We start from the raw sequence: 20,277 nt of genomic DNA on the forward strand, positions 1-20,277 counted from the left end.
CAACTTGACCTGATTAAATAAAGGTTATATAACCATTACAGTAGGAGCAGGGCTGAGATCAACTCACTTTATATAGTGCCACATTATTAAAAGAAAGTTCCTCATTCATGAATAAAAAAAACTGCCCAGCAGTGGAATGAATGGACATGAATAGGACTCAGAGAGTCAACTGACCATCCACAGTTGGTAGCTTTGATGAGCTCAGACACTCCAAACGACATGGAGCCCATGAAGTCATTCCTGGTGGTCCGGTCCCAGTCCCACACCTCAATGGACAGACGGCGGTCCTTATCTGATGCTTTCAGCTTACTGAGCACACACAGACACACACAGACACACAGACACACAGACACACACACACACACACACACACACACACACACAGAAAGGGGGTAAAAGTAAAAACGTGATGACAGTGACTACACGAATTAAACGTTTTCCTCATTTATCTTATACTGTTTTACTATAGTAAATCTATAAAAATAAAACATACACACAGGCACAACAGTAGACACAAACACACAGACTTGACTTGACTCACAAGGTGAAGGACTCATTCCAGCAGGGGTTGAGAGATGAACGGATGGTCCTGGTCTTCTGTTTGGTCTCATTCTTTGGGTCTGGGATAAGCTTGAGTTTAACATATGGGTCTGATAAACCATTTGGATCCATAGGAATCAAGTTCCTGGCTTCACCCACTAGAGGAAGGGAAGAAGACACAGAAAATGTCAAAATATGTGTGTTTGAGTCCTCAGACAGATTCAGAGGCTCCATAACTCCACACTGACTCAGGGGTTAAAAAGAGAGTGTTGAGTCACAGTAAGTCACTCCAAGGCCAGACAGCAAACAGAAATGCTCTGAGCTTCAGTCTCACCAAAGTTACCTCTCTGGACCAGACAGACAGACAGACAGACAGACAGACAGACAGACATATTTTTGTCCTCAGTTACTCAGCTAATGGCTCAACAAATCAGGCAGCACATATGCTGATAACAGGTGCTGTGAAGCAAAACATACTGTCAAAATTCACTTGAAGTTGACAGTGTGAAACGACACTAACAGGATTGTAACACTGTTGGGTGTTAGGGCGCAGGCACATGTAAAATCAACAAAAACAAGAAAAACCTAAAAAGAATAACTCGCCTAAAAGAGTCTCACACAGTCAGTTGTAAATCAAGTAAATAACACAGGTGATAATCTGTGAAGGGAGTGAAGAGATCTCTTGTAGTATACACTCTCGTGGTGAGGCAGTAGGTGAGCAGATAATGTGAGGGAGGCGTGACATTTCCCTGTCATAACTGACAGTTATGAAAAAAAAAAGTAACATAGCAACAGGAGTAGGGGGACGAGGTGGAGTGAGCATGCCACCTTCACCATGGCGACAGCATCTACTGTAAGTGGCCAATAGGCCGACTCTACCACTGCCCCACTTAGCAACATCATGTTAACACAAACAAATGGCTGCTACAGGACAGTCACATACAGCATGAATTAAACAATACATAATGACCTATGGATTCCTCACTGTCACAGAAAAAAAGAAAGAAAGAAAGAAAGAAAGAAAGAAAGAAAGAAAGAAAGAAAGATCCTAACAAACAACAAAACTATAACAGACGGAATGCAGAAACAGGATCACACGGATCCTCTAAAACTGTGTTTAGCAGCTCCAGCCTCCCCACTCTGCATATTTAAATGTAATCAGACACGGTGCAGGAGGGAAAAGCTGCAGAACTGTTTCAGAGAGTCAGTGTGAACTTTCACACAAGGACACGTTTGCTGAGATTCTTCATTAAAACAGCGGTAATGTATTTTAGATCTGAAGCATAAATATTCCAGGGCTGAATACAAAGCCTGCACAAACATCAGAGAAATGTCATACGGAGTCACTGCTGCTCATTTAGCTCCGTCTCTGTCTTTGTGAGATTTAATCAGATTTATTTTGACATTTAGTTGTTTTCATCGCTGCCTGTGACAGTAAAGTTTGTAAGGCAGTTTAGTTCAAACTCAGCATAAGCAAATAAAAAAAAAAATAATGAAACAGAGTCAATAGTCAAAATCAAACAGCAACTATATTGATGATTGAAGTTTATTTTAAAGCAAAATATGCCCAAAATCCACTTTGTGCTGGTTTTCTGAGTCTCCTATGATACTAAACTGAATATTTGGGGGTTGTTGGTCAGATACAGTACATAAAGCAATTTCAATGTGTCAACATGGGCTTGGGGATCTTTTTTAACTCCTCTTGATATTTTACAGACAAATGATTAATCAATGTATTGAGAAGCTAATATTAGTCAGATTACATCAATTATTTAACAATCGTTGGTTGCCTGTACTGGAACTGAACTATTTTCAGCATCTTTGTGTTTTGTCTGTGTTCCTTGAACAAAACAAACAAATGTTCTGAAGGGAGAAAAATAAGCCTCAAATCTTCCTCGTTATCACTGTGTGCAGAAAGAAGCAACAATAAGAAGAAAAGTGAATGGTGAAACAAATAAAAAATATCGGTATTATGATTTCAATTTAATTCAAGTGAGTTTAATAATAGCATTAATCAAGAAACTAAAGATGGAAAACAATATGACAGTGTTTATTACAATCATAAAAGGACTATCAGGTGAATCGCTTAATATCACAGAAATATTCTAACTTTTCACACGTCAGATTTTTTTTTCATGATCTTCCAGATTCATGCAGTAGAGGGCAATGTAGGTCTCTCATTTAGATTTGCATATCTGACAAAAAAGATGCCAGTGTCAGAAGCTTTTACCTTGTTCATGAATGTGTTGATTTTAACCTCATAGTTCACTTCTTACCAATACAAATCAGCTGCTGATCCCTCAGCTAATCCCTCCTCCTGTCTTTTTGTCTCTCTCTTTCTGTCTCACGCTCGCCCACAAGCCCACATACGCACACATACGCACACATACACACACACACACACACACACACACACACACACACACACACACACACACACACCTATGCATGCAGATAAACACATGTACGGAAACAGACGACAATGGATAGGTGATGTATGCCACTGAAGTGTGTGTAACATACATACACATACATACAAACACACACACGCACACAATGAAACATCACCATTATCAGCGATCAAGGACTATCTCTGCTGTCTGTTGCTTAGATACAACAAGAACTGCTTGCCTTCTGTATCCTCCCCTCTCTTCGCTCCTTATGAGGTAGTTACCAATAAAATTAGTGTGTTTTTTCCTGCTTGTGTGTGTTTTGTTTTTATCACTTGTTTGCTGTAAAACCAACGTGATAGAGACAGAAAATGCAGATGCACAGTATGTTTCTGTTGACTCGATTAGAGGCTGTTGTTTACGTTATGCACATATGAAGAGGCCAAGCTACCACTGTGCATCCACTCTGCTTCTGTCTTGCAAACATCCAGGGTATGATGTGAAATGTTTTCCCTGCTTTTTCCACAAGTATGAACAAAAACACAACAATAAAGTGCAATGGTGATTAGCTGACACCTGGATCTTCTGCAGTTTAGAGACAATGAATGACAAAGTTCAAGTTCTTTCTTCTGCATAATGATTATTTATTGTCTTTTATCTCAGATAATTTCTCTAAAGCACTAAGCATTATTCTCTGTACTTAGTGCTTCCAGAAAATGTGAACACAGCATCAATTTTAAACAGCTTCTCTCCAATAGCGAGTCTGAACTTAAACTCCTGTCTACAACAAATATTCTGTTAATAATTACCTATGATTATTAAATAACCGGGAAACATGAAGCACACACAAAAATATCCATGCCACCTTCATCTTCTGTATATGAACTGAACGCCTGCTTAATAAAAGTATGCCACAGCTAAAAATGACATATCATTTGGATACCGGGGCGGGGGCTGTGGTGGGCCGACAGTGTAATCTCCTGAAAAGGCTTTGAAATTCAAATGTGTTATTGCATAACAATGCCATGTGCAACCAATGAATGCCTGATAATCTGGGGGGAAAGCTGCACGGCCAAACGGGAGCTGGATGGATCCCTGCTGTGCGGTGTCAAAGATCTGAATGCAGACGTCACATACACAATGAAGGGAGCGGGAGAACCAAAATTAACCTAAGGTTTCTATTCTGGTTGTGGGTCATTTAAAAAAAAAAAGTGTAATTATGAAATTCAACAGAGGCCGGGCTACGGAAAGAAATGACACTCCTCAGTGAGACATGACGGTGCTTTGGGTTTTTGTGACACCCCTTCCACACGCCACTAAAACAAAATTCATTGAGCACAGGCTGTTTTTTTTTACGGCGTGAAAGGGTTTCAGTGAATTATTGAAAGACTTGAAGCAGAATGAAGCATAAATTCTGTCATTGTGTTTAGTCATCACATATACAATAGTGTAATGAAAATCATTACAGTAATATGGATTTTTCACATCATTGGCTAAATTTGTAAATTGACTGTCAGGTGAAACTTGAACTTTGATAACGAACCGCGAATTTCTCAAATTTTACATTAAACGAATCGCACAAACAAACCTGTCAAATTAGCTGACAGGTTTCATTCACGAATATGGATTTTGGTAAACATTATAGAGCTTGACCACAATTGAATCACTACAATTTCTGAACACTGGGGAACCTGGCCAGGTAAATAAGGAACCTGGGCAACTACTTTCTAGAGGAAGAGGAGTAAGGCTCCATGGTGGTGTCGTAAGAGGAGGAGGCAGAAGAGTACAAAGACATAGAGGTGTCCCAGATGAAATACAGGCCACAACCATGGCCTTACAGTGACAGAGGTTGGTTGCAGAGTACAGCTTAATGTAAACTGTGTCACAGTGTCTTCAATTATCTAAACTTTCCACAGGGAAAACAAGTATAAACTCAGTCAATACTGGAATTATTCATGTTGCAGTATGAAAGTAAAAGTAAAAAAAAAAAAACATTACAATTATGTAAAGTCAATAAAAGTAAAAGTCAACACATATCTGAAACTCATGCTGTAAGGTGCATTACAGTACATATACAGTAATATTAATGATTTGTTAATTACATTGTGTAGGACTAGACCTTGTGCCGGGGGCAGAAGAGCAGTTTCTACACCTACACAAGAGCAAGAGATCTGAAACACGCTGGTCGTATTAGTGGTATTACACTGAGAGAGCCAGAGTGCAACCTTACTGGACAATGGAGCCTTTCAAGAAATCAAACTCTGTAAGCATCTCTAGAATAGACATTGTTGAAAAGACATCAGATGACCATGAAACAACTCCAAAAGGCACCATATGAGAGAAACTGTGATAGAGGGAAGGAGCTGCTGTAACAGTACGTACAGGTGTGCACTACACCTGGTATGTTGTTCTGGCTTTTCCTTCATTATGGCCTTTACCTATTCAATCTATACTGAAGTTGTGAAGAGGAACACAGAACATTTTTACTTTGCTATAACTGTATGATTATACAGTCAACTAAATTTGATATTTATTTGATATATGTTTATTGTATTATAGAGAATGAACGGAGCTGGAGGTGAAATCCATCACACCCTTGGCTTTGTAGATGAGGCTGGTTTCAATCTGGCCAATGGCAGGAGATGTGGATGTGCCAGGCCAACGTGGGGGTAATATCACCATGTATGCTCCAATGTCTGAAAATTGGCGTGAGTATTCCCAATATTGGCCCATACGGCACACAGAGGCTGCTGACCTCAGAAGTCACAGTTAAGGTCACCTCAGTAGATTTCTCCCAGGGCTTTCATCCCCATATCATTTCATTAATAATATAATACATCTAAATAATGAATATATAATATTCATATAAAACATGAAAAATATTCTACTTACAACTACATGATGGTGTTACAGTGTGTTATAAAGATTGACATTTACATGTTCATATATTGAATATGAATGCTAAAGGAAGAATATGAGGTGTTACTGATGTATATTATAGAAAAAGACTAAATATATTCATTATTTGTGATCACATTTTCTTTCAGATACACCCACAGACAAACACATAGTCCAATTCGATACGGACACATAGGTCTTATCATTATATTGCTACATGCCCCTTAGTATAAAAAGCCTAATATCAGATATTAGGGATTTGTTTGTACCACAGGCCTGACAGCGCTATGAGTTGTGTCAGTGGAGGGAAAAAAAAAATGCGTTCTTGTTCAACCGTGCTTTAAACCTGAGGCGAGCATGTCAGCAGTAGGAAATCTCACCACTGTGTGCTCACTTTGGCCCGGTCCTCATTTGCCCTGTGTGTGTGCTTGTGTGTGTGTGTGTGTGTGTGTGTGCGTGTGTGTGTGTGTGTGTGTGTGTGTGTGTGTGTGTCTGTGTATGTGGACAGGTCATGGAGGGACATTTGCATGTTTGCCATTCCTTAAAACTCCACAATAAACGTCTGCTCATGCCCATGGGTTATTTATGTCACTTTTGCTAGAAGAGACGGTGATCAGGGAGAGGAGTGAGACAAGGATGGAGGAGGTAATCAGAGGGAAAAAAGAAAGAAAGCATGGGGTAAAAGGGAGGAAAAGAAAGAGCAAGATAAACAATCCAAACAAGGCAGAGTAAGAGCAAAAGAGACAGAGGCTGCAGAAGAAGGAGGGAATGAGACATTATAGAGCCAGAAGGGAAAGAGAGGACGAGTCACTCAACTGAGCAATGATTTCAGCTGGTTGAAAAAGAGAGGATGAAAGAAAAAAGGACAGATGTTGATTTCTTATTGAGGAAGAAAATAAAGGAAGAAAAAAAGAACACGAGAGAAGAGAGGAGCTCAGCAGGTATGTTGAGAAAATGGATGACGAGAAAGGGGAAGACACACCGAGATTTCGAAGAGACAGGTAAGATAAGATAACAGGAAATGTCAATATTGGAAGAAGGGATGGGGAGTAGAGTTAGAAAGAGGAGGGAAAATAGGAGGGGGAGAGTACAGGGAGAGACAAAGAGAGAGAGAGAGAGAGGGGAAGAGAGAAAGAGAGAGAGAGAGAGAGAGAGAGAGAGAGAGAGAGAGAGCCTGGGAGATGTGTCTGTTTTCTTGGCTGGAAAGATTTAATCAAGTTCACATCGGTGCGGTGAACCACAAAGGCCCGCCACTTGTCTGTGGGAGCCAGAGGGGAGCTGGAGAACAAGCTGAAGCTTCACTGTTCAGACCACTGCCATTAAAGAGGAGGGAAAAAATAAAATAAAATAAAATCCCAAAACAAACCACAGCAGAACATACACTTCCTCTGCCTTCTCTCCCCCATGTATTGTTCTCAGTATTGATCCCTGTCTTCTTTTCTCTGCCAGTCACAGTCCATGCTTTGTCTCAATGGTTCCATCATTTACATTTTTTCTTTTTCTTATCTACCCTTTTTGATTTTATCTTAATCCTTGGAACTGTGTTATAAATTTGTATTTTTGAAAAAAAAAATCTGTAATAACCTAATATGCTCAAAATCATTCAATCATCAAAATTTTAAATTGCATGACTTCAAGACTGTTGGTCTGACCAAATGAGCAAATTAAAAATGTCACCCTGAGCTGTGGGAAATCACGATGAAAAGTTATCAACAGACAGAAGGAAAATATATAATCACCTGTTGCAGCTCTGATACACAGCTGTGTGATGAAGAGAAAAACAGACACAGAAGTCCGGAGTTTGTATTTTTTCTTAGATATCAGGCATCACATATGCCAGCAACAGGTGCTGCAGAGCATACTGTCGTACGTTCCTTGAAGCTGACACAGTGTGAAGCGGCAGCAACACTTTCAATAAACACTGGAACACTGGTGGGTGTTCTGGTGTGTGTACGCATCAAATCAAGGACAACACGGGGGTGGGGGATGGGGGGTGCACATCAATTTAACATGACAACAGCCGTCTCTCCCACTCTCTCTATGAATATGAGCCATTTCGGTTTCAGCTCTGTCCGACTGAGGTAACCATGTCGTCGAGACCAACACTTTCACCACTGTCATCATCACCTCATGACGGTGGTTGCCACCATCACACACACCGCAATCAAATTCATAGACAGACGCAAACGAGGACATTAAACACAACATGTAACTGTCGGTGTTTCGCAGAAGTTCAGGCCTTGTGCAGCAGCAAAACAAAGCAAAGAGCTTGATGTTACGTACAGCAGACCGAAAGATAATAAACTGGAAAGCAATCCAAGCAGAGCAAACAAATGACTTAGGTCTACTGTGAATACACCTCACTTCCATCAAGAAGACTGAAAACAAATACATACACATTTTTATGGAAGCAATATATTTCCAAGTCAATCACATCTGCCTCTCCTGCTGTAGCTGCAGGTTATTCCTGGTTGATCCCCACTGAGTAGGAAACACTTTATTGGCCTCAGCAATCATATTTCCTGACCAGCACTGTCTCGCCCTGCTCCTGCATGTGTGTGTGTGTGTGTGTGTGTGTGTGTGTGTGTGTGACAGAGAGAGAGCGGTTGTGGAAGTGACCCAGCAGTCATTTCTCTCCCTGCCAAAGGGGTTTTAACACTAGAGAGTTCTCTACTCCAGGTGCTGCTCTTGACTGACAGGATAATTTGGAGGTGTTGAAAATACACACATGGGCACACACACGGGCACACACACGCGCACACACACACACACACACACACACACACACACACACAAACACACACACACACACACACACACACAGGTCATGAAGGCAGGCATGACTTCATTTTTATGCTGACACAGAAATATATCGTAAAGTTTTGCTTGATTTTCCATTGATGCAGGTAAAAGCACAGCAGCCAACCATCTCAGAGTTTCTGCTATTACGGACAAAAACCATGGACGTTGTGGTCGTATTGTATGCGACTTTACAATTAGGATACTAGAACATCTCCAGATTTGCCTTTCTTTTCGAAGTCTTTTTTTAATTGTTCTCCCATTTTCTCCCACATTACAATGCTTAATTCAACTCTGTCTCCTAGAAATTATGTATACAACAACTGAACTTCAACAGCAAATATGTTGCGTAGGACAATTAAATTATGACTGAATCACTACTGTTTTTGTATTTCTAATAACATAATGAGGATGTGTTGTTAATTTACATACGTTCCTTTTCTAATCTTGTAGAATAATATCCACTTGAAGTATCTACAGCATTATTAACCCTTTTTTGATGTTTATGTTTAGATACTCACAACACCTGGTTAAGGTAAGAGAAAGAACTTGGTTTAATAAAGAAAAAGTTCAGAGTGACTTCACACACGTATTTACATTTAATGAAAACTTCAGTCTTTCCCTAACCTTAACTTAACAGAGGGCTTTTGTTGGCTAAACCTAACCACAGACAGGACTCTAGATGTGAACCATCTGTCTCATGTGCTTTATACAGCCACGACTCGCCCCAACAACCTTGTGGCGACTCTATAGCCAGCGATTATGTTGTATTAGCTGTATAGAGATGTATTTCCTAGGAGACAGGGTTGCTCAATTATGTACATGTATTAAGTAAGTAAGAGAACCAGATATCATCCCATTACCTCCAGAAGCTGTTTCCAGGGTTCATACTCTGAAAACCTTTTTAAGGCTTCCTCAGTCTTCCATGCATTTCGGCCCATAGTGCGCACACACACACACACACACACACACACACACACACACACACACGAATGGCACAAAAATAATATACTGATTTGGCTCTTGGAGACAGTTTGATTTTTATTGGACCTAATGGATAAAACTTTGATGACACGGTGAGTCTTTTCATTGTTTGTGACGCACAGAAACACTCCGTCATTGTTTTACGGCTGTTCATTTTGTAATGACTGTGTATGAGCAAAAGCCTTCATGGGCCAGTGGAAGTCACATGACCTGCAACTCTAACACAGCTGCAGTCAGTGTGTTATACCTCCATGACGCATTGTGTTGCCAGCCACTTCTTTTTTACTTGCCTGCGTGGAACTTCAGAGAGAACTGTTTACAGCGTTGAAGTGCTGCACTTACATACAGTTTTGATTTACTTGTACTCCACTACACTATTAATGGCAAACGTTGCACTTTTTACCTGTTACTTTTCAGATTAAGATTTTACATACAAAACTTTTGATGAGCCTATAAAATATGTTACATTGCACAGGGCAGATAACCCAGCAATAAATAAAGTAATTAAAATTAGCTCACCCTCAACCCAAACCCTGTACTGACACAGAAATATGCCCCTCCCGCCTAGAAAAATAACCATGTTCATAGTTCCTGAGTGAAACAGTGAGCGACCACATGTGGCAAGTGTTTGGCTACAGGCAGAATAAACAAATCTTTTTCTGAATAGTTCATTAACACAAGTCTAAGCCATTCATAGGAGCCCAAAATTACAAAGCTGAATAAACCCAGAGATCTCTTTCAAAGCTCTGAAAATTAACAACTCATCAGGGAACCACTTGTTCACGTCACTCTACAGCTGAGCACTCTCGAGTGCAAAATGCAGGCACAGCGATGCAAACTGATTAAGTTTCAAACCAACCTGTGACGTGTAGCCTGTCCCCGCTGACCTCGATCTTGAGGAAGAGACGACCCCGACGCTCTGTGTGGTCTGTCCCACATAGGCTTGGCACGTTGACAACACACTGCTTGTGTACGTTCATGTCGCAGGCTAGAAAGAGACAGAAAACAGAGTGGGGACATAGAGAGTGTTGATTTTAGCCTGGAGTCAGTTACGCCTCAAGTTCACAGTGAAGTAGCTCTTTCTTTATTCCAAACGCATATGAGGGAATCATGCATATGAAGGAACGACAGGTTAAGGATACATATGGTATGATTTACTAAGGTTCACGCACTTTTACGCAGAAAATTCTCTGCTTCTGAAGAAAATGTACAGAAAGAGATGGTGTGGTGTGGTGTGTGGTGTGAGGAAACTTGAACTGACAGTTCTCAGTGACAACAGACACAGAGTGAGTGAAAAACAAAATAAAGCATGGAGCTGTGCTTATATTTAACAAAAGGACTAATAAGAGACGAATTAAATATATGAAAGCAGAAATTTAAGCAAGACTAGTTTATAACATTAAAGAAGAGAGGACGTGAAGTGGAACTGCTACATTACCCCTCTGCTTGCATCTGTATAAATCTGGAATAGAATCTTTTTGGAACTTTTCCATTTTATATCCAATATTATAACAAAGTAAAAGCTATTCCTGGGATGACTGTAGTTTTCATTTTTAGCCACGGTGGCGGCAGGGCTCCACCGACGGCAACAACAGTCGTAACGGTTCATCACTTCTTTCCAGACTGATCCATCTCAACAACTTTAGAACTGATTGCCATGAACTTTTGTACAGACAGTCACCTACATAAAACCCTCTGACTCTGGTGATGTTCTGACTTTTCCTTTAGCTCCTCCATAGAGTTCACATTTGTGGTTTTGAGTGAATAGAGTCTAAACAACTACTGGATGGACTGCCCTGAAATCTGGTGCAGACACTCATGTTCCCCTCAGGATGAATGCAAATGAGCTTTCTGGGCTCAGTGATGTTCTCGTTTTTGACCCCACAACAGATGCATGCTGGGATAGAGACCTAATGTGGCAAAAGATTTGTTTGAGAAAATATTCTGATTCAGTACAGGAATGTCTATTTTAGGTGGGTAAAAGCTTCAATTAGAAAATCCACTTCTTTTCTCAAAGGTGCTGTCTAGCACTTAAACATGAATAAGTAATCACCACATTAACTTAGAGATGCTATAATCACTGTAAGCACATTAGATCACCATCCAGAGGACTAGCAGCCTCCACCTCGTCCCACTGGGCTGGATATTGTGGAAGATGAACTGAATTATGGTACAAAGAGAAAGCAAAGGGTTGTTCTTTCAGCACATGTGAAGCCACACAGCATGGGTGTTAGAGGGTGCAGTGAAATGATAATGTTAGAGTCATTTCTATGTTTTCCTCAGCAAAAAGGGTTCATGGGAAATGTAGTCTTCATTTTGGTAAACATCACCCCCTAACATTACTGGAATGATAAAAAGACTAGTTAGCCTTAATTTCAATTTCTTTGATTTATTTTGCTTGCAACTCTTTCTTTCTTTTACAAACACACACATACACACACACACACACACACACACACACATACATACACACACACACACACACACACACACACACACACACACACTTCAGCAAAGCCAAACAGATGAGGGACCAGAGGGAAGAGCGAACATTTGTTCTCCTCTTCCCCATCGTTTCCCCCTCTGTCCCTTACTGCCCTCTAACTTTCTCTCAAACCTTCTCTCCCCTTCCTCCCCTCTGTATTTTCTGTCCTCTCCCATCCAACCATCCATCTCTCCTGCCCCCCCACCCACCAACCCACACACACACACACACACACACACACACACACACACACGGCAGGCTTGTCAGGCTGACATGCTGGGAGGAGACAAGGAAAGACAGAGATGGGGAAGCAGCTCGTAATAGCGATGGCCTCCCCGCATCAATTTGTTCTGGTGTGCTCCCATTACCATCTGTGATGAGGCCGCCACCAGAGACCCACAGATGGATAGACAGAGTAAGAGGAGGAGAGAGGGAGGGAGGGTGATGGATGGAGAGGATGGGGAGAGAGGACAGAGGAGGTACAGTGAGGGACAAAACGGAGGAGAGACATGAGGGAAAAATGTAAAGGGAAGTAAAAAAAAGATGACGTAGAGAAGAAAGGGAAAGAGGAGGATGAGTGGGAGTAAAAGGAAAATAATGGGTGTAGCAAAGAGAGAAGAAAGAGGAAAGGGTGGGAGGAAAAAGAGAATCAAAATGTGGAAAACGCAGTGCAGGATGGGGTCATACATGCAGAGACAGAAGGGGAAGAGTTGATAGAGCAGTGTGGGTGGAAAGAATGGGAGCAAAGAGAGGACTCAGCGGGTCGGGACAGTGAATTCTGCCTGTGCCTCAGATGTGGCTGAGTGTAGTACAGTACCAGTCTATTCCCATCTGTTCTCATTAGGGCCGGGTATAGGACAGAGACCAGCGCAGCATATTTGACACAGGTGCACACTGCACACACACACACACACACACACACACACACACACACACACACACACGCACACACGCACACACGCACACGCACACGCACACACACACACACGCACGCATGCATATGCACACGGATTGGGTGTGTACTCACTGTCACATTTCATCCCTTGGTGGATGAGCCCGTACAGCAGCGAACCGCAATGGTCGCAGAAGGTGGGACTGCCGTACGAGTGGATCTTGAACTTGTGCTTGCTTCTGGGGTCCTGAGCAATGAAGACAAACAAGAAGAAAAACACTGAATATATTTTTGTAATTTAAATGCAATTAAAACAGACAATAATAACAGGACAGCTTCATACCCTTTGTGGGATGAGTATATCATGTGTTGTATATGTTCTAGTGAAAACTAAGTGTGCAACATATTCTCAAACTTATCATGCATGTATTCTGTAGAATAGCCTTTTTTTTTTTTTTTTAAAAGCAAGACAAGTCTTCTCTTTTTTCCCCACTACACACTTCATGAGAAGGCTTCACATTTGAGTTGTTTCTAACAGGCAACAATTAAGTAAAGACTTAGTTCTTGAGGTCACAAAGCCCTCAGGATAGAGATTCAAAAGGTATAATTTGGGGTAAACAGAAACCTCTTTTGGTTCAACTGTTACTGTACAAAATTTTTTTTAAATAAATTGGTATAAGAGTCTTTGAAACATTTCTGTTAAAGGAACCAGAAATAGACCTTTGTTACAACATCTGTTTGTCACTCTACTGCTTAATATCTCTCTCAATGATTCAAGGAATAAATGATTTCAAAGAGCTTCCAAATTGGACTTTTTTCCTCATTAAGATACTAAAATGAGATCCATGTACTGTAGCTGAGTTTCAGCTGCATGATTTGCAAATCATACTTTTTTTTTAAAGAAAGAAAGAAAGAAAGAAAGAAAGAAAGAAAGAAAGAAAGAACGATTCAGATGGAAAGGATATGTCAGGTCCTTATCAGTGTGTGGGAATGTGTAAGGTTCAAGTGTTGTCATGCTTGGTGTCAGTTCTCTCAATCTTGTCATCCTGGAAGCCTTCCCAGCATCCTCCCTGTTTCAGTCTTCAAATGTTGTTAAGGCACAAATACACACCTTACAGTGATCCTGTAGTGCCAAGGGCGAGCGAAACTGAGCAACTGTTTATCTTGGCCAGAACATCTGGCACTGAGGCTGAGTAAAAATTGAGCTAATGAGCAATTGAGGGATTGAGGCTCTTATAAGTTTCCAAGAAAACAGGCCGGACAGTAGAAACTGTGAGATTTTATAAAAAGTCTGCGTGTATGGTTGGAGCATTTGTGGCATCCAAGTTTCAATTGTTGGAAATCGATTCATAAATTTTCCAGTCAGTATTGTTATAGTCGAGGTTAGCTAATTTCTACAATCACCACAAAACAAACATTGCTGTAATTAAAGCCCTGCAAATGAGTGTGGATAAACCCCCACCAGCGTCGCCTCCATCATGCTGAAATGTGTCAGAATGGCTGCATGTGTAATTATACAGGCCACTGACTGAGTAAGTGGGCCCACATCATTGAAAAGTGCCCTTTTTCCACAAACACAAACGCTAAATCAAGCAAGCAACATGATGAAAGAAGGAGAGTGTGAACGAGATGCCAACAGAGAGATGTGGAAGGAAAGTCTGTGTATGAAAGAGGAGGGAGGAGGAGGAGGTGTGATTGGCAGGGGAAACAGTCAAGTGGCGTGAGGGTCCCGGAAAAGTCTAATTAGCATGTTCTCCTTTTAGTAAGCTTGCCTATTTTTGCGCCTTTCCTCTAGCTTTTCCTGGAGGCTTTTCTTGAGAATAAAAAAAAGATGGCGTAGTGGTCATGCCCCTTGTGTCCTGACTGAGTCTTCTCTCCTGGGTCCTCCCTCCTTCTTCAACCCATTACCCAACTTTTAAATTGTGGAAACATTGTGGAATTTATCTTAAAAGAGGCTTGCTCGGTGAACAACAGCCTCCAGGGACATAGACAGCAACAGAGGAGATATTATCTGCCCACTCTCCACTTCTTTCTCTTTCCTTGACTTTATCAGCCCTCTTCCTCACTATCAGCCCTCTTCCTCCCCTCCAACTCTCTGGACAGCAAGCCCCGGATGTTTCTCACTTTCATAGCAAGCTTTCTCTTCTCTCTCTCTCTCTCATCTTCCTTCCTTTATATGTTTTCTCTCTTTTACCCCATGCCATTGTCTCTTTGTCTGCACCCCCCCCCCCATGCTTTTGGGAACATGGGTAAAATTAAAATGAAAGGGTTTCCACTCGCAGTCATTCTCAGTATCCAACTCAGTGCAACCCCATGGAAGGACGAGGCAGGGTGTACGAAGCCATAATCTGCTCGTCTCGCTCGGCTTCTGCATGTGTGTGTGAATGTGTGTGCATGATTGGATGCATGCATTAATTCCACCCTTTAGGCCATCTTAGAGCCTTGCATTGGTGCAGAAACCCGGAAAAGTGCAGATGCACGTTACAACCAAAACGGAACAATTGCTCAGACACACACAGAGAAGTCCTTTGTCTCTCTCTCTCACCTCCTTTGACCCAGAATGATCTGTCTCTCTCCTTGCTCTCAAAGCATCAAGAGTTCAATGAGATTTATAAAAACAACAGCTCACCAAAGCACATCCTCTAAAACAGGTGAAACAAAATCTTTCTGACAGGAATTACTGCAAGGTTGTTGTATTGGACGTTATTATTAATGCTGGTATTCCACATACAGTAACACACTGCAAAACACAAATGTAGGTTATGAACCATAATCTGTAAGCTTCTTGCTCACACCAGCAGCAACATGATGTTTAAGGCTCTTCACGCTAAACGATTTCAAGACTCGCCTTCCCTTGTTTGTGTTGATTATGTATCAAACACAATAATATGCATAATATTACATGTGCAAACGCTTGAAGAGGCAGAACACTTGGCAGCTTTCATTGTGGCCCACGTTGCCACATTAAAATGTTTGATCGAGTCAACACACATTTGTAGATGCTTTTCATTTCTTCCAGCAGAGTCAGAGGCCCCTCGTTGCACAAGGCCTTGAAAGTCCTTCAGAAACACATTATTTGAATGGCAGATACTGTCGCCAATTATCTTTTTAATATATTTTTTAAATCACTGAGGACTTTGACAGTGAAACTAGTCGTTCACAAAAATCTCTACACACTGAGGCCATGGCCCATGGGCCCTTTGGACCCCTGGGCCTGGTGGAAGTGCTCAGTGATCCATCCATGGGTGAAACGAATGGCAGCTGAGAAAAGACTGAAGGAAACTCATCCTTGCTTTTGTCTTGCCAGTTCACTCAGATGCACACGCAAACATGCATGCACACAAAAACACCACAGAGCTTTCTCTTCAGGTTTGTTTCAGGGGATCGGTTTATTATATATACGATAGGCTGTATATATATGTAATGAGAAGCATGGAACCTGAAACTTTGGTAAATACATGTAAAAAATTGTAAGTTATTGCAAAATACATTATTATTATTAATATCAAAAAGTGGAGTGTGGCACATCTAAAAATTGAATTTACAATCAGCTTAGTCAACATTTCAGTCTTTATCTATCAAACATCCTCTCAGCCATTTAAATATTGGACATCATGCAGCGCCGGGCAAAGATGCTGGCGGACAAACTGTCGACACAAACAGACAGAGCTGCTGAGGCGAAACCAGGAGGGAAGTTGTTTGCAGTGAGGCGAGATGATACCGCTGCACAACTCCTCGGAGCGTAACGAGAGCCACATCAAGCAGAAGAAGAGGAAGAAGTCGATGATGGGAGCAGTGAGACAATGAGTCAAACACGGGTCTTGCTAATTATAGTCAAGCATTGACACTGCGCACTGCCACTGGAGGTAACAATATCTAATTACTAATTGGATATTATCGCCATATAAAGAGAAGGGGAAAGTGAAGAGGAAGATGTGATTCATGTCCGGGGTTAATTGGTTAACAGGCGACCTTTCATATCTGCTTCACGCAAATTGGGTTGATGGCTACAAAGTGTAATGTATAGTGTAATTTCCTCTTATGATGTTTCATAAGCAAAGGCATTTTTCAGTCTGTGATCTTCATCCATGTTTGATTTGATATGATTGTGATGAGAGGCATCCCGCCCACTGAAGTGTCCCTAAGCTACAAAACGCATCTCTCCAGGGCCGCTGGAAAAAAGCATGTTTGCAAGCTTCCAGTCTTCTTCATCTTCTTCTTCACTGACTGTAACGGCACATTGCAATCCTTCTTTATGTATTATGCTGCCAATTGCTGATCAGCAGAATTGGCAGCAGGACTGAGTATCGCATGACTCGTGCACAAAACACAATCAAAACAGGGACCCCCTCACTGGTCGAAAATTCTATGGGGTACCCTTTAATTTATATACCCGACGTGATAGTATAATATCATGTGGTGGATCAGAGTGGGAGACAAGAGTGACACAACACCTCTGAGCATACCGGAACAAAGACCAGCATATCAAGATTTTTTGCTGTCTCTTGCCAAGTGTGACAAGTTTGCAAACTGGTCTGTGATGTACTGAGTATTTGTACTTGAAAAAACGACTATTGATCGATTAACAAAATAGTGGCATATTAATTTTCTTTTGATCGATCAATTCATTTTTGCAGCTCATCATAATCACTACAGCTTCGAGAGGTCACCAAAGAATAAAGTTTAACTATGGATCGTGATAACCTGCAAGCAGACACGACCTAAGGGCTTATTTTACAGGAGGACAGTCTCCTTTTTCCCTCCATGATTCATCTCTAATTCAAACACTTGCCAAGGCGGAGCTGCCATCAACACTTTGAACGTGGCGATTGAACCATCAACCTCGTAATTAATGGCTGACCTGCTTCACACCACACCTGAGCCACAGCTGCCTCTGACTGAAAGCAAAAAGAGTCTTCTATCTGATGTAATTGTACAGCATAACAAATGTCATCTTGGATTTTAATGTTGAATTAGTGGCATATGATTCAACATACTGTACATACTGGAAACTGCTGTGTAATGTGTTTTATTTTAACTTTAAAGCCATGAGCAAGAATTTAAGAGAAGCATTGTAAACATGGTTGTAGGAAAGATATCTGTGGGTGTCTGAGAAAGACACGTTTGAGCTTCTAAACAGCTTGACAAAGCTCAGCAGAGAAAAAACTTGACCTTAGCCTGCCACCTCCTCCAGTCGGGTCTGATCTCAAAAGTCAGCACAGTCGAAGTGCTGCAGACGGAAGAGCGGGACAAGACTTTTATAACAGAATTTATGAATTTAGACATCCCAAATCCTCACTGTAAGAATTCAGAATCAACATACAAACATCCTGGATGAATAAAGTGATTTGATGCAGTGAAGCTCCATGAGGGGTTTTTCTATTTATTGTTTTACCAAACAGTCAGTGGAGCTATTTATGCACTACAAAAGCACACACTGAGTAATAGCAAAATGGTCCCCAGACATCACTGGAGGAAAATTAAATCTTTCAAAAACATCAGCAAACAGAAAAACACTGGAAAACTACAATTAAATTAAAAGACCACAATCATACCATGAGTGTGTGTGTGTGTTTGTGTGTGTGTGTGTGTGTGTGTGTGTGTGTGTGTGTGTGTGTGTGTGTGCTCGGAGGGGCTTGGGGGAACAAAGTGAACAACTGTACAGTTGCTATGGTGATAATGGGTTAGAGAAAATGCAGTGATAGATAGAGTTTGCAGAGAGAAAGCAAACAGCGAAGGAGGAAAACAAGAAGAGAGTAAATCACTCTGTGGCTTGATAAAATGACGAGTGTGCAAGTTTCTGCAGGCATGTGCTTGAAAGACAACGGCAAGAGACAAAGACCACGGAGCAATCCAGACAAACGATGACATCTTCGCTCTCCTCAAGGCTGAAACTCAGCTGCTCGGCTGAAACAGAGCAGACCGTGCAGGGATGTAGCCGAGAGGATTCTCAGTTATTCTCTCCTGGTGGTTTGGCCCCAAAACAGCTAGTGTTAACACACACTGCCCGCAGCCTTGACTGAACAGGCAACAGTATGACCTGTAGTGGTGAAGGGCACACGCTGCATATTGCACTCAAAGACGGTTTAAAAAGAGTGAGTCTGCATGTGTGTGAGGATCTGTCAGTGAGAGCAGGACAGACAGAAAGTGAATTTTTATGGTGTTTACAAGCAACTGACTGGCATAGAGAAATAAATAATGTAGTAGAAAAAAAAAAAGAAAGTAGAGAGATTGTGAAAAACAAAGAGACGTCCTTAAGCGCTGACTGTCGCAACTGAACAGAAAGATAAAGAAAAGATGGACAGCAACACATCTAGAGACAAACAGAGTCACATGGACAGAACAGGACATGGACGTCAGAGACGAGACTCGGCAGCGTGTGCGTGTCTGTGGGTGTGCGGGTGGGTGGCATCAAAGTAACACCAGATCTCCAGGCCAAGAGTTGACACTTTGCACAGTCTGCCAGCCAGCGACCGTGGGCCTCACCGAACAGCCTCGTGTCCACAATGCGGAGACAAGCTCATGTCACTTACACAATTACACAAAGGGAGGACGAACAGCTTCACCTGCCAAACCTGCTGGCATCACTGTGAATGTGATGTATGTTGATAGGAGGAAAAAAAACACACACACAGAGAGGTACACTGTTGCTCATAAAGTTGGAATTAAATATTTTTTACCTCTTTCCATGAAATGATTGTGACAATGTGATTTATTCTTGACAGATAAAGTGTATATCTTCACAAACTTTAGTAGTCAATCCCTTCCAAAGTGATTACTGATGCATTTAAGTAGGAATAAACAGAGGATTGTGTCTGAAAACAAAATTATTCCAACTTTATGGGCAACAGTATATATTTTCCTAATGTGTAAGAACTTCAATATGAGATATTTCAGCTACAACGTCCTAAAACTGTGTGACTAACCCCTGATGACTGAGAGCGTTTCAGAAAACACCTTGATCTTCTTCAGCACATTTCGAATATTGTGCTGAGTTGTGTACGGCTGCAACCAATGATCATTTTGATTCTTGAGTAGCTGATTTTCTTCTTTACTAATAGATTTTGATTATAAAATTATGGAAACGAGTGAAAAATGCCTATTATAGTATGTTCGAGTCCAGCATTAGCCAAACAACAGTCTAAAAATCTGAAAAAATTTAATCTACGATCATATATGACAAAGAAATGCATAAAAATCCTCACAATCTGAGAGGCTAAAATCAGAGAATATTTGGCATTTTTGTTTGAAAATGACTGAAACAATTTATGTTTATCACCATATGAATT

General features: G+C 41.2%; 1 protein-coding gene across 2 annotated transcripts in view; it reads right to left on the reverse strand.

The window, feature by feature from the left end:
* The window catches only part of prkcab (protein kinase C, alpha, b), a 102,302-nt gene that overhangs the window by 21,305 nt on the left and 60,720 nt on the right, over positions 1 to 20,277 (reverse strand). For both annotated transcript variants that reach the window (XM_023423316.2, XM_023423315.2), the window contains exons 4-7: positions 13,124 to 13,235; positions 10,471 to 10,599; positions 542 to 698; positions 175 to 309 (exon numbers count right to left, since the gene is read on the reverse strand). In XM_023423316.2, the coding sequence (XP_023279084.1) occupies positions 175 to 309; positions 542 to 698; positions 10,471 to 10,599; positions 13,124 to 13,235 (533 nt within the window). The remainder of the gene's footprint in view (positions 1 to 174; positions 310 to 541; positions 699 to 10,470; positions 10,600 to 13,123; positions 13,236 to 20,277) is intronic.

Source organism: Seriola lalandi, unplaced genomic scaffold (assembly GCF_002814215.2).
Source record: "Seriola lalandi dorsalis isolate HSWRI2012SDOR001 ecotype SW California unplaced genomic scaffold, Sedor1 jcf7180002054690, whole genome shotgun sequence".
NCBI lineage: Eukaryota > Metazoa > Chordata > Actinopteri > Carangiformes > Carangidae > Seriola > Seriola lalandi.